Consider the following 16,344-nt stretch of genomic DNA (forward strand, 5'->3'; position numbering starts at 1 on the left):
TCCTTTATAGGGTCAAAATTTAAAGCTAAAGTTTGCTGGGATATTTTTTCTCTCTTTTTTAATGGGATTTTATTTTTTTCCAAAAATATGTAGAGGCAATTTTTCCACATTCATTTTTCATAAGATTTTGAGTTCCCAATTTTTCCCTCCCTCCTCCTCTCCCACCTTTCTAAGACAGTAAGCAATTTAATATTGGTTATTTATGTGCAGCCATGTAAAACATATTTCCATGTTAGTCATGTTGTAAAAGAAGAAATAGAATAGAAAAAAATCTATAAAAAATAAAAGTGAAAATAGCATACTTTGATTTTCATAAGACTATTAATTCTTTTTTCTGGATATAGATTTGCTGGGCTATTTGACTTAAGATAAAAATACTTCAGAAGTTTATAAAAACAAGATTCTGGTCAAACACAATGGTCAATATTAGCACTATGCTATGAATATTAAAGACTATCTCCCCCTCTTCTGCTAAAAAGTGATTTGGAGAGAGGGGAAAGCAATATATTTTGTAAGGGAGGTTGTGTGGATGTTTGTTGATCATTATCTTGAGCGAAAATAAAATGACTAAAAAATTAAAAAATAGTTTATGAAACCAGAACCTGGACAGCTCACTTAAGATCTAAAATCCAACTAGACAAGCCACAGATTGGGAGAAGTAGAGTTATATACCGATTTCTCTTATCAAGTACTGATAATTTTTGTAGGCTGAAAGCTTAGTAAAAATCACTAGTGTGATATGGCAGATCAGACTTAAGTTTCATTAATAGCAGTCTAGAATGAAATGGATAGTGTCCTCTGTGCTAGTCAAACTATACCTGGAGTACTATTTTCAGTTCATGGTACCCTCATTTTAGATAAGTCAATGACACCCCAGAAAACATCCAGAGGGGAGAAAATTAGGAACCATACCATCATAAGAATTGATTTAAGAACAGGGATTATTTTAACTTTAAGAATAGAAGACTGTGGGAGGGAGAAGGGAAAGAAAAAGAGATGCTACCTTTAACTACCTAAAGGGGTATTTTGCTTCTTGGTCAAATAGAGCAGGAATATGAACAATGGGTAGCAGTTGCAGAGAGGCCAATTTTAGCTTGATATAAAAAAAATCCTTTCTAACAATTCGAGCTGTCCAAAAAATGAAATGGTCTACTTCAGTATGTAATGTTTCTCATTACTGGAAGCCTTCAAACAAAGACTGGATGACTACCCACCAGGGACAGTGTATGAGATGAGGGCTTCAAGAAGCTGTTGTGACAGATGATAGAATTACAGAATCTCAGAGGCAGAAGGAAGAGACTGTACAGTTCAACTTGTACCAGTTAACTGCATCCTAATTCTGCACTCTCCCTCCTCTGTCCTTTCTCCCCTTCCCCATGTCCCACCAGCAACTCCCAGTGAGGCATGGAAGGAAATAACCACCTCCCAAGGTAGCCCATTCCACTGACTGAGGAAGCTTTAATTAGGTTTTATATTGAGCTTAAATGATTTCTCTGCAGCTTTTTACCACTGCTCCTTCTTTTGCTCTCTGGGGTCAAAGAGAGCAAATCTAACTCTTCTTCCATGTTCCAATGCCCAAAGACAAATTATCAAGTTTCTTCCTAAACCTTCTCAAGGGACAGCATCTCGATTTTCTGCATCGGATGTGTTTCCCTCATTAGCTTGGCCATCCATCTTAAGGTACCCTGCAGATTGCCATTTTCCTCAATGTGGTACTCAGTTCGGAACATAATACCTACAGTTGAGGTCTGATCAGTACTATCATCACCAATGCCTCCTCCATGTTCTAGACACCATATCTAAAAAATTACTTTGTCCTTTTGAGCTGCCTCACTATGATGTTAACTCCTAATGCATTTTTTTTTGTTCTACTCTCCACCTACTTCTCAATGTAATGATTTTCATTTTTGTCTTAGTTCACCCATAGCCTAACATGGTAGCTGGCACATTGCAATTTGGTACAGTGGAAAGAGTGCCAAGTTTGGATTTAGTGGAGTTGCATTCAAATCTTGGCTCAACTATGACTTAAGTCATCTAATTTCTATGGGCCTCAGTTCCTCCTCTGTAAAATGAGTTGGTTGGACTAGATTACTTTTAAAATTCCTTATGAGGATCAAATAGAATATTCGTAAAGAATATAGCACACTGAGTATGGCACTGTGGGGGTTAAAGCCCTTAAGCCCTTAAGGCTCTAAATAAATGATTTATGAATTTAATTCCATTAAAATCCTTGGCATTTTCAAAAATTAAAACTGGTGTTTTGATTCAGTTTTAGATCTTGTACATAGGAAGTTTTTGGAACTACCTCCATGGTTCCTTCCACTTCTGGGATTCTATGACATATGTGATTTTTGAGTTTCCAGTCTTGTTCTACAGTTGCTGAGCCAAAGGGAATGGTCAAAATTCAACATAGCTGGATGTTTCTAACATAACAGTAGATGTCAAGCAGGAGAAAGAGAAGTGAACTGAGAGAGGTGATGTGGGTTCAAATCCAAAGTTTTGAGTTAGTATGGCGAGTCAATTCAAGACACATTTGTTAAGTGTCTACAAAACAAATGCAAGACTTTGCAGTGAACCCAAGAGACTTAAAGAGGGAAAATATAATTTTGTCTGACTTCCATCTTATGATTAAGAAGAACTGTATGGAAGAGGCTCTGCAACTTATCAGACATGTGACCCAGTTCACTTTCCTTGAGTTTCAGTTTCCCCAGATATAAAATGGTAATATTTATACTTGTCCCACCTACTTTATTAATTTTTTTAATAAAAGGAATTCTAGATAAAATTCAAAGCATCATTATTGTGAAACTGTGTGTTATATAATAATAGAGTATTTATTAAGAACTATGTACCAGGCACCGGAGACAAAAATACAAACAAACTAGGCAATCTCTATCCTCAAGGAACTTTTACTCTAATAGGGGAAAATAACATGGGGAGGGAAGGGGAGAGAAGAGGATACTTATATGGTACCATGGATGGAACATGGCCAAGAAGAAGCAGCCTCTATCTTTTCAAGATGAGGTGAAATTAACCTATTGGAACTGGGGGGAGCCCAGCAATGGACACCATGGTGGCAGTGGTGGGGGAGAGATAAGGATAATGGCCAGAGCATAGGCAGCATGATGAAAATGCTAAATTTGGATTCAGAAAATTTGGTTTTCAAGCCCCAAGTTGCTACTTATTCTCTAAGTGACTGAACAAGTCACTTAACTTCCTAGGCTTCTATATCTCTATCTGTAAAATAAGAATAACTATACTCACACTACTCTCTTCAGAGGCTCACTGACAGGATCAAATAAAATGGTGCAAATAAAATACTTTATAAGGCAGTCAGTTGGCAAGCATTTATTAGTCACTTACTGTAAACCTTAAAGCACTGTCACAGAGCTTCAGAATCTAAGAGTTGGAAGGGACCACAGTGGTTATATGGTCCAACCTATTCTCACTCAAACAAAAATCCTCTTTCCAACTCAATTAACAAAAGGTCACTCAGGTTCCAGGGTCCTGAAAACTACTACCAAATAAGAAAGCGTCTTCCCTTTTTGGAAAACTAAAATTGTAGGATGATTTTAGTTATGTGAATTTTAAGTTTGGCTCGTTACAATCTGTACATCTCTTGCTTTTGCATCTAGGATCAAACAGAAAGAGTTTAATTCCTCATCTGTATGGCTGATTGTTCTTTAAGACGAAGTGAGCTATCATGTCTGCCATGTTAAAGTGGCATGATCTCAAATGTCCTCACCGTCCTGATCTGGCATACTCTTACTTATTAATGTCTTTCCTAAAATGATGTTCAGAACTGTATACAATGTTCCAAATGTAGACTGACCTAGGGCAGAGTACATGGGAATTAACGCTCCCCTAGTTCTGGACATCATACTTTCTTTAATGTATTTTAAGACCAAAATACCTTTGTTGACTGCCATATTATCACACTCCTGATTCATATGGAGCTTACTATCTACTAAAACTCTTTGGATCTCTTTCTTTTTTTCTGCATAAACTGGTACAGTCACATCTTTTTCCATCTTGTACTTGTGATGTTAATTTTTAGAACTCAGGCATAAGATGTGACTTCTATACCTATTAAATTTTATCTTACCAAGATTGTAAGATTGATTGTTCAGATATTCCAAGGGGTCAGTATTCTCTGGCCTTTGTAAACAATAAAGGATTTTGAAAATGATTCAGTAAGTCAAGATTCTTTGTCATTTACAGAGGACTTTACAATTCACAAATTGTAAGTTATATAGTTGACAAATCTGTATAAAATTGATAAAGTCTTTTTTGAAGTAGGAGAGGTTTGTGTTGATAATAAAGCTGACCCTAACTATGCCTGGGAACATGGCAGTTGGTAGTCTCTTAGCCTGGTTCCTTTTCCAGTTGATTCCTCCTCTACTTCTGGTCAGTGTTCATGATTTCCCACCAGAACTAATGGGGAAAGACTGTTGCTTCCTCTCATTCTGGTTTAACTGTGCTGAAATCACCAAGATAATATCTACTAAGTGCTTTGCAAATTGTAATGTGCTTACATAAATGTTGTTATTATTGGAATTATAATTTCCTCAAAGACTTTAACCTAGGCAGACCCAGTATGCTTACCTTTTACCTAGCAAGTTATAAGGCAATTCTATGTCCCATGCATTAGATGTGGCAGCTCTAGGATATAGCGATACAGAAATGTCATTTAACTGTAGCTGTTAGGTAGACTTCTATATTCTAAGATTGTAAAAAATTTCTAGAATCTTGGAAACCTTCAGTCTGCAGAACCTACTACCTATCAAGTCAGTCTATTTTACTTTTGGATAACTAATTGCTAGGTCTGGATCAAGACCTACTTGGTCAATGTTTGGACCCTGATTGAGTCAGAGTGAATGTAAACAGCAATTGTGTTTCTGTTTTGGCCAGAAACCTAGAGGGTCTCCCTTCCCAGGTTGATTTTATTTTTGACTAGATAAGGGGCCATTCTTTGCCTTATTTTCCCCTACCTAGCCTAAATCACTGAATGAGTGTTGACTCAGTCAACCTGAGACTTATTAGCTTAAAAAAGGTCAAAGTCTCCCAGTGCATCTATGTCATCTCCAGATCTGTATCTGTCTCTGGACCAAATGGGTTCCAAGGGGAAAGTGAGGCTGGTGACTTTATTCAGCCCTACTTCACTTAAATCCAATTCACTTCCATATCATGGCATCATCTCCCTGATGTTATGGCCCTTTTTGAGAAAGAAGGCCAAGCAATAACAGAGTTTCATAGATTTAAAAATGGAAGGGACTTTAGAAGTCATGTGTTCTATCCCCCTGAGAATAATGATTATTTCTCTCATCTTAATAGCCAATTAATATGGTGGAGGATGGGGGGATCCAGGCTTTTTTTTTCCTTTTTATTTCCTCATTCAAAGTTCAAGACTTTTAAGGGTATTTCTGACTGCTCAAAGAATTCACCCAACCCAAATATCTTAACTAGGTATAATTCTTACCACAACATTGTTCATTGACAGAGTGGAGGAGAGGTCCTATTGTAAAGTGGCCCCTCTTAGAACAGGCCCACCTCTCATTACATTATTTATTCTTTCATTAAATTGTTAACCAATCAGAGTTAATTTCCAGGGGAAATCCATTCTATCCATATAAGCAGGGAGTGGCCTACACAAATTGTCTTTGGTTTATGAAAGAAAGCCAAATGACCACCATTTTATTATCTGCAAGCCATAATTAATAAAATTATTAACTACCAGAATTTATACCTCTTGGACTTTTCATTTATCTCCCCCTGCCGTATTTTATAAATGTAGAAACAAGAGTCTCAGAGAGGTTAAAATCCTTGATCAAGAATACCCAAGAATACCCAAGTAATCAATAGCAGAATTGGGATCTGAATCTAAGTTCTCACTATTTCTAAATTGGACATAAATGCAGCTTTGCTGCCTCCAGGCCTCTGAATGTGAAGGATAGAGGATTGGCCACTATTTCCCACTGAGACTTGGAAGGTTGAGGAGAAAGCTTCTATCTTTTTGTTCTGCAAAAATTCATTTTCCTGGGTGTTAGGAAATGTATTTGAAAAAAAAAAACATAGTAGGATCTTGGCTGTTACTCAGCTCATGACTCCAGATTTTGAAAAGTAGAGCTGAAATCTTCAGTTACAAAACAACCTTGAGTTGATTCCTTGGTTTTTACCACTCCTTTGGAAGAGAAGGATTGACAGTGCACATCAAGTGGGAAAAGTGGGGCGAATCACCCATGAGCTACACTCTGCCATAGAGAAGAAAATGTATGATAGTAATGACCACTTCTCTCATTTTGTTAATGTTCTACAATTTACAAAATACTTTTCTCACAACAACCCTGTGAGACAAAGTGGAAGTATTATTATGCCCATTTTAAATGCCCTCACCCAAACAATGACCCAGCTGAAATGCCACCCGCTTACAGAACTTCTCCCAGTCTGAAAGGATGATAATGATGGCTGACATTTATATCCTTCTTGAAGGTTTGCAAAAAACACATCACATTCAGTATTTACACCGAGCCTCACAATAGCCCTGTAAAGTATGGGTATTATTGTCTCCGTTTTACAGATAAGAAAACTAGGATTATACAATGGAAGTGATTTACTCATGGTTATTTGGCTACTAATTGCAACAGGTGTGTTTCAAACTCAGACCACTTCCAAATCCATTCTTTCCACTATTATCTTATCTGAAAGATATTTCTTTCCTGAGATTTTATACTGCTTTTTGTTCTCTTCTTACTGGACATTATTATATATTATTATTATCTACATATTGAGTCATTCTTATTAGAGAATAAGTCCTATAAGGAGAGATCTAATCTTTAATTTTTTCCCAATTAAATGTAAAGATAATTTTCAACATTGATTTTTTGGGTAAAATTTTGAGTTCTACAATTTTCTGCTCCCCCAAGACAACAAATGATCTGATATTAACTTATATGTGTACAGTCATATCATTTAATATTTTTATTCTTTCTAGAACTCTGTAGAGTACTTTACATGTAAAAGGTAATAATGTTTGTTTATTTCAATAAATCCTCAGGTAACTGGACTTCTTGTGTATTGGGATGTTTTAGTGATTAGATTACTTTCATCCATTTGAACCCTATAGTAGTCCTGTGAGGATGGAAGGGCAGGGATTATTCCCTCCACCTTAGTGGTAGGGAAAATGGAGGCTCAGGGAAGTGACTTTTATAAGAGTATGTGGTGAATAAGTGATAGACATGAGTCTAAAACCCAAGTTTCCTGACTCCCAGGACAATACTTTTTTCCTCAAGACTCATAGTAGCTACAGGGGGAGCTATTGCCATAGTCAGAAAATTCTGTGAGGTCCAAGAAGAAAGGTCTGCTTATAAAGCATTTCTAGAAATATTTCTTAGAAGAGAGGGCCCTATTAATGCTGAGACTTTTCAGAAGCATTTGATAAACTATCTCATAAGATTCTTATGAATAGGATGAATTCATTTGAATGAGCCAAACTCAAAATGCTATGAATGGTTCAAAGTCAATTTGGCAGGTCTCAATTGCCCCATAGATCTATACTAGGTCCTTTGATGCTTAATTTTTTTTATCAGTGACTTGGAAAAAGATATCCATGAAATATTTATAAAAATCTATAAATGACACAAAGCTTAGAAGGAAGAACTCTATTGATGGAATTGTCCTTATGTTGAGCTGAATCAAGTTAAATGACATTCAGTAGGAATAACTGTAAGATCTTAGATTTGAGTTAGAAAATCAATTTAAAAGTATGGGTAGGGAGAAGCCTAGTCAGAGAGCAGCTCTGGGGGAAAAAAGAACTGGGGGAAAATTCAAAAAGGGTCACCGATATGATATAGCAGCCAAAAAGACTCATGCCATCTTGGTTACATTGAGAAGCATGGCTCCTAGAATAATGAAGTCATATGGAAGTCACTGTATTCTGTTCTGGTCAAACCTCAACAGGGTTTAGTTCTAGGTGCCATAGTTTAGGGAGACCACTGATTAGCTAGATCCAAAGAAAGGCAACCAGGATGGTGAAGATCCTTGAGTTCATGTCATCTGAGGATCTGTTCAAGGAGCTGGAAATGTCAGTCCTAGAGAAATGGAAGATCAGGTGGGATACTAGAACTGCATCCAAGGGTCTGCAGGACTGTCATGTGGAAGAAAGATTGGATTTGGTGCACTGGGCCCTAGTGAGCAATAGGAAGAAGTTATAAAGAAGTTAATTTAGGTTTGATGAGGGAAAAATCCTTCCAAAATAGAGTTGTCTCAAAGTGAAATGGGTTGCCTCATGAGGTAGTGGCCTCCCCTTGATTGGATTCTCTAAGTTTTTCAGGCTTGGTTTAGTAAGGAATCTTTTTGAATATGGCTTAGAATAGAGGACTTTTGTTTGATGGTCCTTCCAAGTCTAATATTCTATAATTCTGTGTAGAAATTATATATATGAAGAGAGGAAAGTTTTTGGCAGATGTGCCATCCTAAGCAACAGCAAGGGAGCAGGAGAGCAATATTTGTATTCTGAAAGCAGAAAGTTATTTGGTTGGTCTGGAAAATAGCATATGAATGGGAATAGATGTGAAAAAAGTCAAAGACAGAGAAGTTAGGCTTATGCCAGATTCTAGGAGGTCTTGAAAGACAAGCAAAAACAAAATGAATTTTATTCAGTAAGCAGTAAGGGGCTAATGAAAAATCTCGAGCAGAAGAGTGACAAACAGATCTATAGATAAAAACACTCTACAACAGTGTGAAGACAAATTTGACAGAAGAAGCAAAAGCAAAAACAAAAAACTCAAATCTGTAAGGCTATTATAACAGTAATGAGGGAATAAGGTAAAGGAACAATCATGGCTTAAGGAATGTGGAAGATAAACTAAATAATTGAGCCAATGAGGGAAGGAGTAACATTATAAGGAGAAGGAAAAATGTAAATATAAATATTTATATAAATGGCCCATTTTGATTGTACTGATTATAAATTGCTGGTGGGACATCTAGGTAGAAGTGTTCTCTAGGCAGCTGAAAATCTGAGTGTGAGCTCAGAAATCTGAACTTAAGACATAGAACACCCATAGTGTAATTACACAGAAAAAGGACATAAGAATGAAGAGCCAGAAAAGGAATGGTTTATGGGGTAGGACAAAGAATTAGAATGTGAAGTTGAGAGAAAAACTATGAAGTAGGAATGGAAAAGGTATAAACTATAATTTTCAGGAGGTTTTAAGCATACACCAAATGGTGGAGGAGTGATGGTCCTGTCCAAGGTCAGCAACAAATTTATCTGATAACATCATGTGTGTCCTTCCCACTCCTCTGGTTAGAGGTCATAAGTCCCTGACAAAGCTCATCTCCTGAAAGGTGGCCTTTATGAATAAATAAATTTCAATACAAAAGAAATTCATGTTTTATAAGGAAACTGGTTAGTTGGATCACACAGGATATTCTGGGGGCTGGGACTCACCTTCTTAGTTTTTCAGTGACTTTCTCCAGCTCCTCTTGAGCCCGCCGAAGTTCTATTTCTAAGTAGTGCCGAGTGGAATCAAACTCAGTTTCAAGTTTTTCCAGTTTGTGTGTGGTATAGGAAAGACGCTTCCGCAATTCTCCCTTCTGTTCCTGTAGAGTGCTGGGAGGGACCACCAAAAACAAAAAAAGCAAAAAAACAAACAACAACAAAAAAAAAAACAGAGCCAACTATGAACCCTTGGGGAGAGTTTTTGTGGCTGGTTTCTAGGTATTGTTTCAATGGGAAGTGGGAGTGAGGAGAGCCTGTGTTTGTTTATTTTTTGAAGACAATACAACATTTAATAAAGGGTCAGACAGAAGAATGTGCTGAAGCCAACTCGTACCTACTCTTACTAATTTTCAGTGAGAACATTTATAGCCCCGAAAGACTACAAATCAGCTTGATTTGTTTGTTGCCTGTCTAGACGTTTGAAAGTGATGGAGAAGATAATGCAGATTAAATTTGAAAAATGGGTCATGACATTTTTTTTTTTGGAGTCAGTTGTTACCTATTAACCAACATGCTCCTGGTCAGACTTCATAGAATGTTAGACGTGGAAAGGACCATAGCATCATAGAATATAGGATGTCAGAGTTTGAAAACAGGGCCTTAAAATGTCTACATCCAAATCTTTTACTTTACAGAAAAAAAACAAAGACTTGGAAGGAGAAAAGTATCTTTCCAGGTCATTTAGTGAATTATTAGTAGCTTTGGGACTACATTTATAGAAACACAGGCAGGTGCTCTTTCTGGACTGAATGGTGAGTACTTTGAAAAGGTGATTTGCTTTTGTAGAACTTTGAAGAGATTAATCTATGAGCTTCAGCACTAACTCACTTAATCCTTTTACTAGAGCAAATGACAAGGATCCTTAGGAAATGCTGTGTGGTCTTTTTCCTTCTGTCTACTGAATTAATCACAGACTCAGAAAAAGAATTTCTCTCCTTCAATGCAGAACCAAGTAGGAATCTCCTCTGTGACATCACTTAAAGATTTCCATGCATGAGACAGTCCATACTACTTTTGGACAGCTCTCATTATTAAGAGTTTTCCCTTAGACAGTTGAAGTAGACTTTTTTGACTCAGTCAAGGAACTAAAAGAAATACATGTTACCTTTTCTTTTTCCTTTCAACTTCCTTTTGGGTTTTACAAGTGTCTGTATTTAGAAGGAAGTGAAATGCTATTAAGTATTGTTAAGATCAAGTTAATACCCTCTTCAGACACTGAAAACCATGTTCAATTTAACAACTAGAATGTTTGTTGCAGTAGAGGTTGGCTATTGGTTTGGTCGTTAACTGTAGCTGAGTCACCATTCTCACTGATAGACTAAATCTTGGGAAAACCATTTTGAGACTCATTCATCATTCAGGGGCTGATTTTCTAGGGAATAGTCCATATGACTCCCTAGGATATTCTTCATCTCTCACCTTGGCCACTGGCTGCTGTTCATTTTGTCAATCTTCCTCTAAGTTGACCTTTTCATTTCTCAGGGAAAAGAGTGTTCTGGTTTATTTTCCTAGAGCAAATAAGACTCAGTACTTTCCCTCTGGAGCTGGGCAGAATAATTTTAAATTATTTCCAATAGGAAAAATTCTCCAAATTTTTGAAGATTGTTGTTAAATGCTCACTAGTTGGTCCCTACACCAGGATAAACATCCCCATTTCCTTGAAGAGATCTTCATTTGGCCCAGTCTCATGTCTTCTCACTGTTCTGATCATTCTTCTTTAGAGAACATTTTAATTTGTAAATGTCCTTCCTAAAATGTTATAGCCATTACTGGACAGAATATTCCATTTATGGGATCTGACCCTTTTCAATTGAAAAATGCATCTTATACATCAGGAGAGTAGACAAGGTAATAACTTTGTTCATCCCAGTCACTATGTTTCTATTCATATAGTCTAAGATACTACTGGATTTGTTGGTTTCCATATCACAGCTTATTCATTTTGAGCCTGTGGGCACCTAAAACACCATGACATTTTTCTTAAGAAATGTTCTCCAGCCTTGCCTGTCCCATCATCTATGTGGAGAGGTAGATGCTTTTTTTTAAAAGTCCAAGTGCAAGGCTTTAAAACACATCCTTATTGGTTCAATTCTATGAATAACTCTATTCAATTTTGTTGGTGATTGAATGAATATATATTGGTGAATGAATAAATATAATAAAAGTCTTCACTTATCATTTTAAAGTTAAAAAGTATTTTTACATCCATCATCTAATTTGGTCCTCATAAAAACTCAATGAGATAAGTATGAACATTTTTTGTATTTAACTTAAATTATATATTATTTTTCATTTTCTCATGTATTAATTTAAATATTTTAAAATTTGATAACTAAGGAAACAGGCTCAAAAAGTTATTGTCATGCTTTCTAGTGTTAGAGGCAGGAATCAAACCTAGTTTTTTTTCCTGCTTCTAGGTTTAACAGTTTTTTTAATAACATACTGCAGCGTGAACATGAGCTATGTAAGGGAAAAGTACCAAATTAGGAATTTCCTCAGTTTCCTAATCTACAAAATGGAGTTGATAATAATTACAATTCCCACCTCACAGTATCATTGAAATGAAAATGCTTTTAAAACCATAAAGCACTCTAGATATGTACATGGTAAAACTCATCACCACTGGAAAGAACTACGTCTTCAATTTTTCTCTTCTAAAAGAGTTAAGACAAGAATGTGACTTCATTTTCTATTCTCCAGCAACAGTAGACAATTCTTAACCTAGATTTCTATTCACTCTAATTATAATTATAATCATATTCACAGACCAAGGGACTTTAGAGGTTATCTATCCCAATTTCTTCATTTTGGAAACTGAGTCCATAGAGGTAAACTGACTTGATCTGGGTCACACAAGGTAGAAAGTGGGAGAAAAAGAGTTTGAACTCAAGACTTCTTCCTCTGCATGCACTGTATACATAACATATATTTCTTTTTCTTTTTTTTTCTTTTTTAGGTTTTTGTAAGGCAAATGGGGTTAAGTGGCTTGCCCAAGGCCACACAGCTAGGTAATTATTAAGTGTCTGAGACTGGATTTGAACCCAGGTACTCCTGACTCCAAGGCTGGTGCTTTATCCACTATGCCACTAGCCGCTCCCTATAACACATATTTCTATAGTTTTATTAAGACCTTTCCTAATGATGTATCTAACACAAGTATTATCCTTATTTTACAACTGATGAACCCAGGGTTCATGTTTTCATAGCTATAAGCATCAAAGCTGGGACTCAAGTTCTAGACTCCTAATTCTAAATTTAGAGGAATCTAGAAATAGGCTATGGTAGCCAGGTAATATAGTGGACAGAACACTGGACCTGGAATCAGGAAGACCTGAGTTTATATTCAGCCTCAGACATTTCCTAGGTATATGACCCAGAGTAAGCCATTTAATGCTCTTTGTCTGTTTTTCCAACTCTAAAATGAACTGGAGAAGGAAATGGCAAACCATTCTGGTATCCTTGCCAAGTCAACCCCAAATGAAGTGACTAATAGTCAGACACAACTGAAATGACTTAACAACAAGTTAGAACAAAGGAGAATAAGAAATAAAAGCTATGTTAGGAAATTCTTCCTAATTAAAAAGACTGAAGTGTGATATTAGCTAATTTTTGAGTTAATGGAATTCTTTAAACATCCTTTTCCAGAAGAATCCTTCCTGAGTATGATGTTATCTCTTTGCTGTGTCCTCAAGTAAGTCATATCAAGATGCCCAGATGTATAGTCTCTTCTCCATCTCTTCTTTCAGCTGGGTTTTCTCATAAAAGAACAAAGATTAGTCAGGACCATTGATTTCTTCAGCTATAGTTCATCATTGGAAAAACAAACAAAATGCTATCCTTGGTTTTTAAAGTCCAAACTTTTGTACAAAATTTGACATAATATGGAAGATTCTGATAGTGTCTTTGAATAACCAAAGAAGAGAGGAAACCTGGGTGGAATAACTTTCCATTCTTAAAAATTGAGTAGCGTTGCCACCAAATTGTAAGGTAATGGTCTACTTCACCTTTACTCTAATGACTACATAATCTCACCTCTCTTCCCCTCACCATCCCCTTCCCCCTTTTCAATGAAATTCATTATGAGTGGGACATGAAAGTCAGGAAAGCTCATTTGATTTCAGAATGCACTAATTGATTTAGAAGACAAAAGGCAATAATCATATATTCTGCCTTATCCAGACATCTGGAGCACTGAGCTCATTTCTAGGTACAAGATTTTTTGAAAGACATTTAGAAGCTGGAATGATATGATAGAATGTCTAGGGAGGCAGACTGTGATTCAGTAATGAAATGGGGCTGCTTTTGTGTGGCTAGTGAGCCCCTCTATCATTGAAAGTGTATACAGTTAATGATATCTTGTTGAAGGTGCTGTGGAGGTGATTCATGTTTCAGACACAACTGGACTGGATAACTTCTGAAATCCATTCTAACTCCAAGATTCCATAATTTTAAAATTCTTACTAGGATTAATATAACTCCATTTGACAAGTTTTTATTAAGTATCAATTATAGGGATTCTGCTAGCCATTGAGGATTCAAAGTAAAAAAAAAAAGACACCATTCTTACCTTCAAGTAGCTTACTTTCTATGCAAAGAATATTAAATTCTATATATCGAGGTGGTGTGGTGGATAGAACACTGATTCTGAAGTCAGGAAAATCTGAGTTCAAATCTTACTCAGATACTTTCTAACTGTGTGATCTGAGTAAGTCACTTAACTCCTCTCTGTTTCTGTTTTTTTCCCCTTCTGTAAAATGGGGATAATAATAATAGAATACACCTCTTGGGACAAAATAAGATAATATTTGTCAAGTGCTTTGCAAACCTTAAAAAGCTATATAAATGCCAGCCCTTATTATTAATATAAATATTAAACTAATTATTATAAGTTAATATTTTTATTAATATTTTCTATTATAAAATTAATTTATAGGGGAAGGGCATTAATAATTGAGAGGATCAGTATAGACTTCCTATAGAAAGTGTTTCTTAGGCTGAGCTTTAAAGGAAATTAAAATTCTACAAGATTAGATAAGATAAAGAGAAAGTATATTGTAGGCATGAGACAACAGTGTATGCAAAGAAAAAAGGTCAGAAATGTGATGGTATTTATAGGGAACAGCAAACAGATCGATTTGACTGAGCTGTAAAATATACAGAGAGTGATGTGCAACTATCTTCCAAAGACAGTCAAATAGAAAGACTTTAAAAGGCAGAGGCTTGTATTTTATCCTAAAGGGAAGTAGGAACCATTTGAATTTCTTGAGCAGGGCAGTGACATGATCAAATTTGCCAACTATGGAAGATGGGTTGTAGAGGGGTAAGAATGGAGAACAGAGACCATTGAGGAGAGTACTAAATTGTCTAGACAAGAGGTGATAAAGTCATGAATTAGGAGGAGTGGAGAGTGGAGACAGATGTGAGGAAATGTTGCCATGGGAAAATTAGTATGACTTGGGAACTGAATGTTTGGATAGGAGGAATAAGGGAGTTAAGAAGAGTAAATATGATTCTATAGTTTTAAATCTGACTGATCAGAAGGATGTCCATTGATATCTTTCACAGGAAGAAGGTAGAGGTTTGGGGAAAGGTAAGATGAATTACTTGAAGTTATAGGAAGATTGATTTTAGCTCCTAATTTTTAAAAAATACAATTCAACAAATAATTTATCAGCATAAATTGTGTACAGAGCACTGCACAAAGGAGTGTACTGGAACAGGTCGGAAGATACAACATTTAGATAAGACACACTTCCATTTAGATTTATTCAATCATGGAATGAGCTGTTTGGTAGAAGTAATGAATACCCTAACACTGGTAATCTTCAAGTGGATTACTTGTCAAAGTGGAGTAGAATTAAGAGATAGAAGTTGAACAAGAGGCCCTCTGGGGTCCCTTTCCATTCTTGGGAATGCTAAGACTAATGGATGGGATTTCTCGGCACAAAGATTTATTTAAATATAAGACTTGTCAAAATGTGGGGTAGGATCCACTACTGGATGTATCAAGTAGAGGTTGTGTGACCTCCATCAGGGATGGGATAGAGACATCTCCTTCAAGGTTTGGGAGATTGGACAAGGTAATGAACAGTTTCTAGCAGAAGCTTCAGACTCTGGGGCTTGCTGTTGTCTAGTTCTTTCCACAGAGAAAATCGTGCCCTGGGGCAAAATTGTTGTCCTTTGGTTGAGAACCTGGAGACTGTGATTAATCTGCCTACAAACATACACCATAAAGCTATTCTAAGCAATTCATCATCAAATGGAAGTATATGTGCATTAAGGGGGAGAGGAAAAGGGTGGGGAAGAAAGACCAAGTCCTTGGGCCCAGTCATTTTTCACACTTAGAGCAGCAAGGCTTGACAGCAGATAGCAGTGGAGTTTTCCTTTCTGTCCCCCATTGAGATGTATTTTTTTGATTACCAAATTCACTTTCAAGGAGGGCCAGAGAAGCATAAAAACAGGAAAGGGATTGTATAAGGATAAGGAAATGAGAAAGAATTCTTTGCCTTCCTTCTATTAGTTTTATTCAGTAACATTAACATATCCACATCAACAGCTCTCTCTAATGATAATTACACAGAAACCTCCTAAGCAGACAGGAATAAGTCAAAGTTTTCCCTAGCCTTCCCTGGTCTATTTTCACAGCAAAAGTCAGGAAAGGAAGGGACTAGGACAAATTGTGTAATCACAATTTAAGAACAATGAAAGTCAGATTTGGAAAGGATCTCCAAATTATGAAACAAAGAACATCAGAGTAAGAATTGAGCCTAAATCCTAGAACATAGAATGTCGGAGCTGGAGGGAACCTTAAAAATAATGTAATCCAATCCCAAGACTGTTCA

At 36.4% G+C, this 16,344-nt stretch overlaps 1 protein-coding gene across 1 annotated transcript in view; it reads right to left on the reverse strand.

The window, feature by feature from the left end:
- The window catches only part of BEGAIN (brain enriched guanylate kinase associated), a 250,111-nt gene that overhangs the window by 62,408 nt on the left and 171,359 nt on the right, over nucleotides 1-16,344 (reverse strand). Inside the window, exon 4 of the mRNA XM_074230925.1 lies at nucleotides 9,452-9,613. Coding sequence (XP_074087026.1) covers nucleotides 9,452-9,613 — 162 coding nt within the window. The remainder of the gene's footprint in view (nucleotides 1-9,451; nucleotides 9,614-16,344) is intronic.

The sequence above is a fragment of the Macrotis lagotis genome, chromosome 1, assembly GCF_037893015.1.
Source record: "Macrotis lagotis isolate mMagLag1 chromosome 1, bilby.v1.9.chrom.fasta, whole genome shotgun sequence".
In the NCBI taxonomy this organism is placed as follows: Eukaryota; Metazoa; Chordata; class Mammalia; order Peramelemorphia; family Peramelidae; genus Macrotis; species Macrotis lagotis.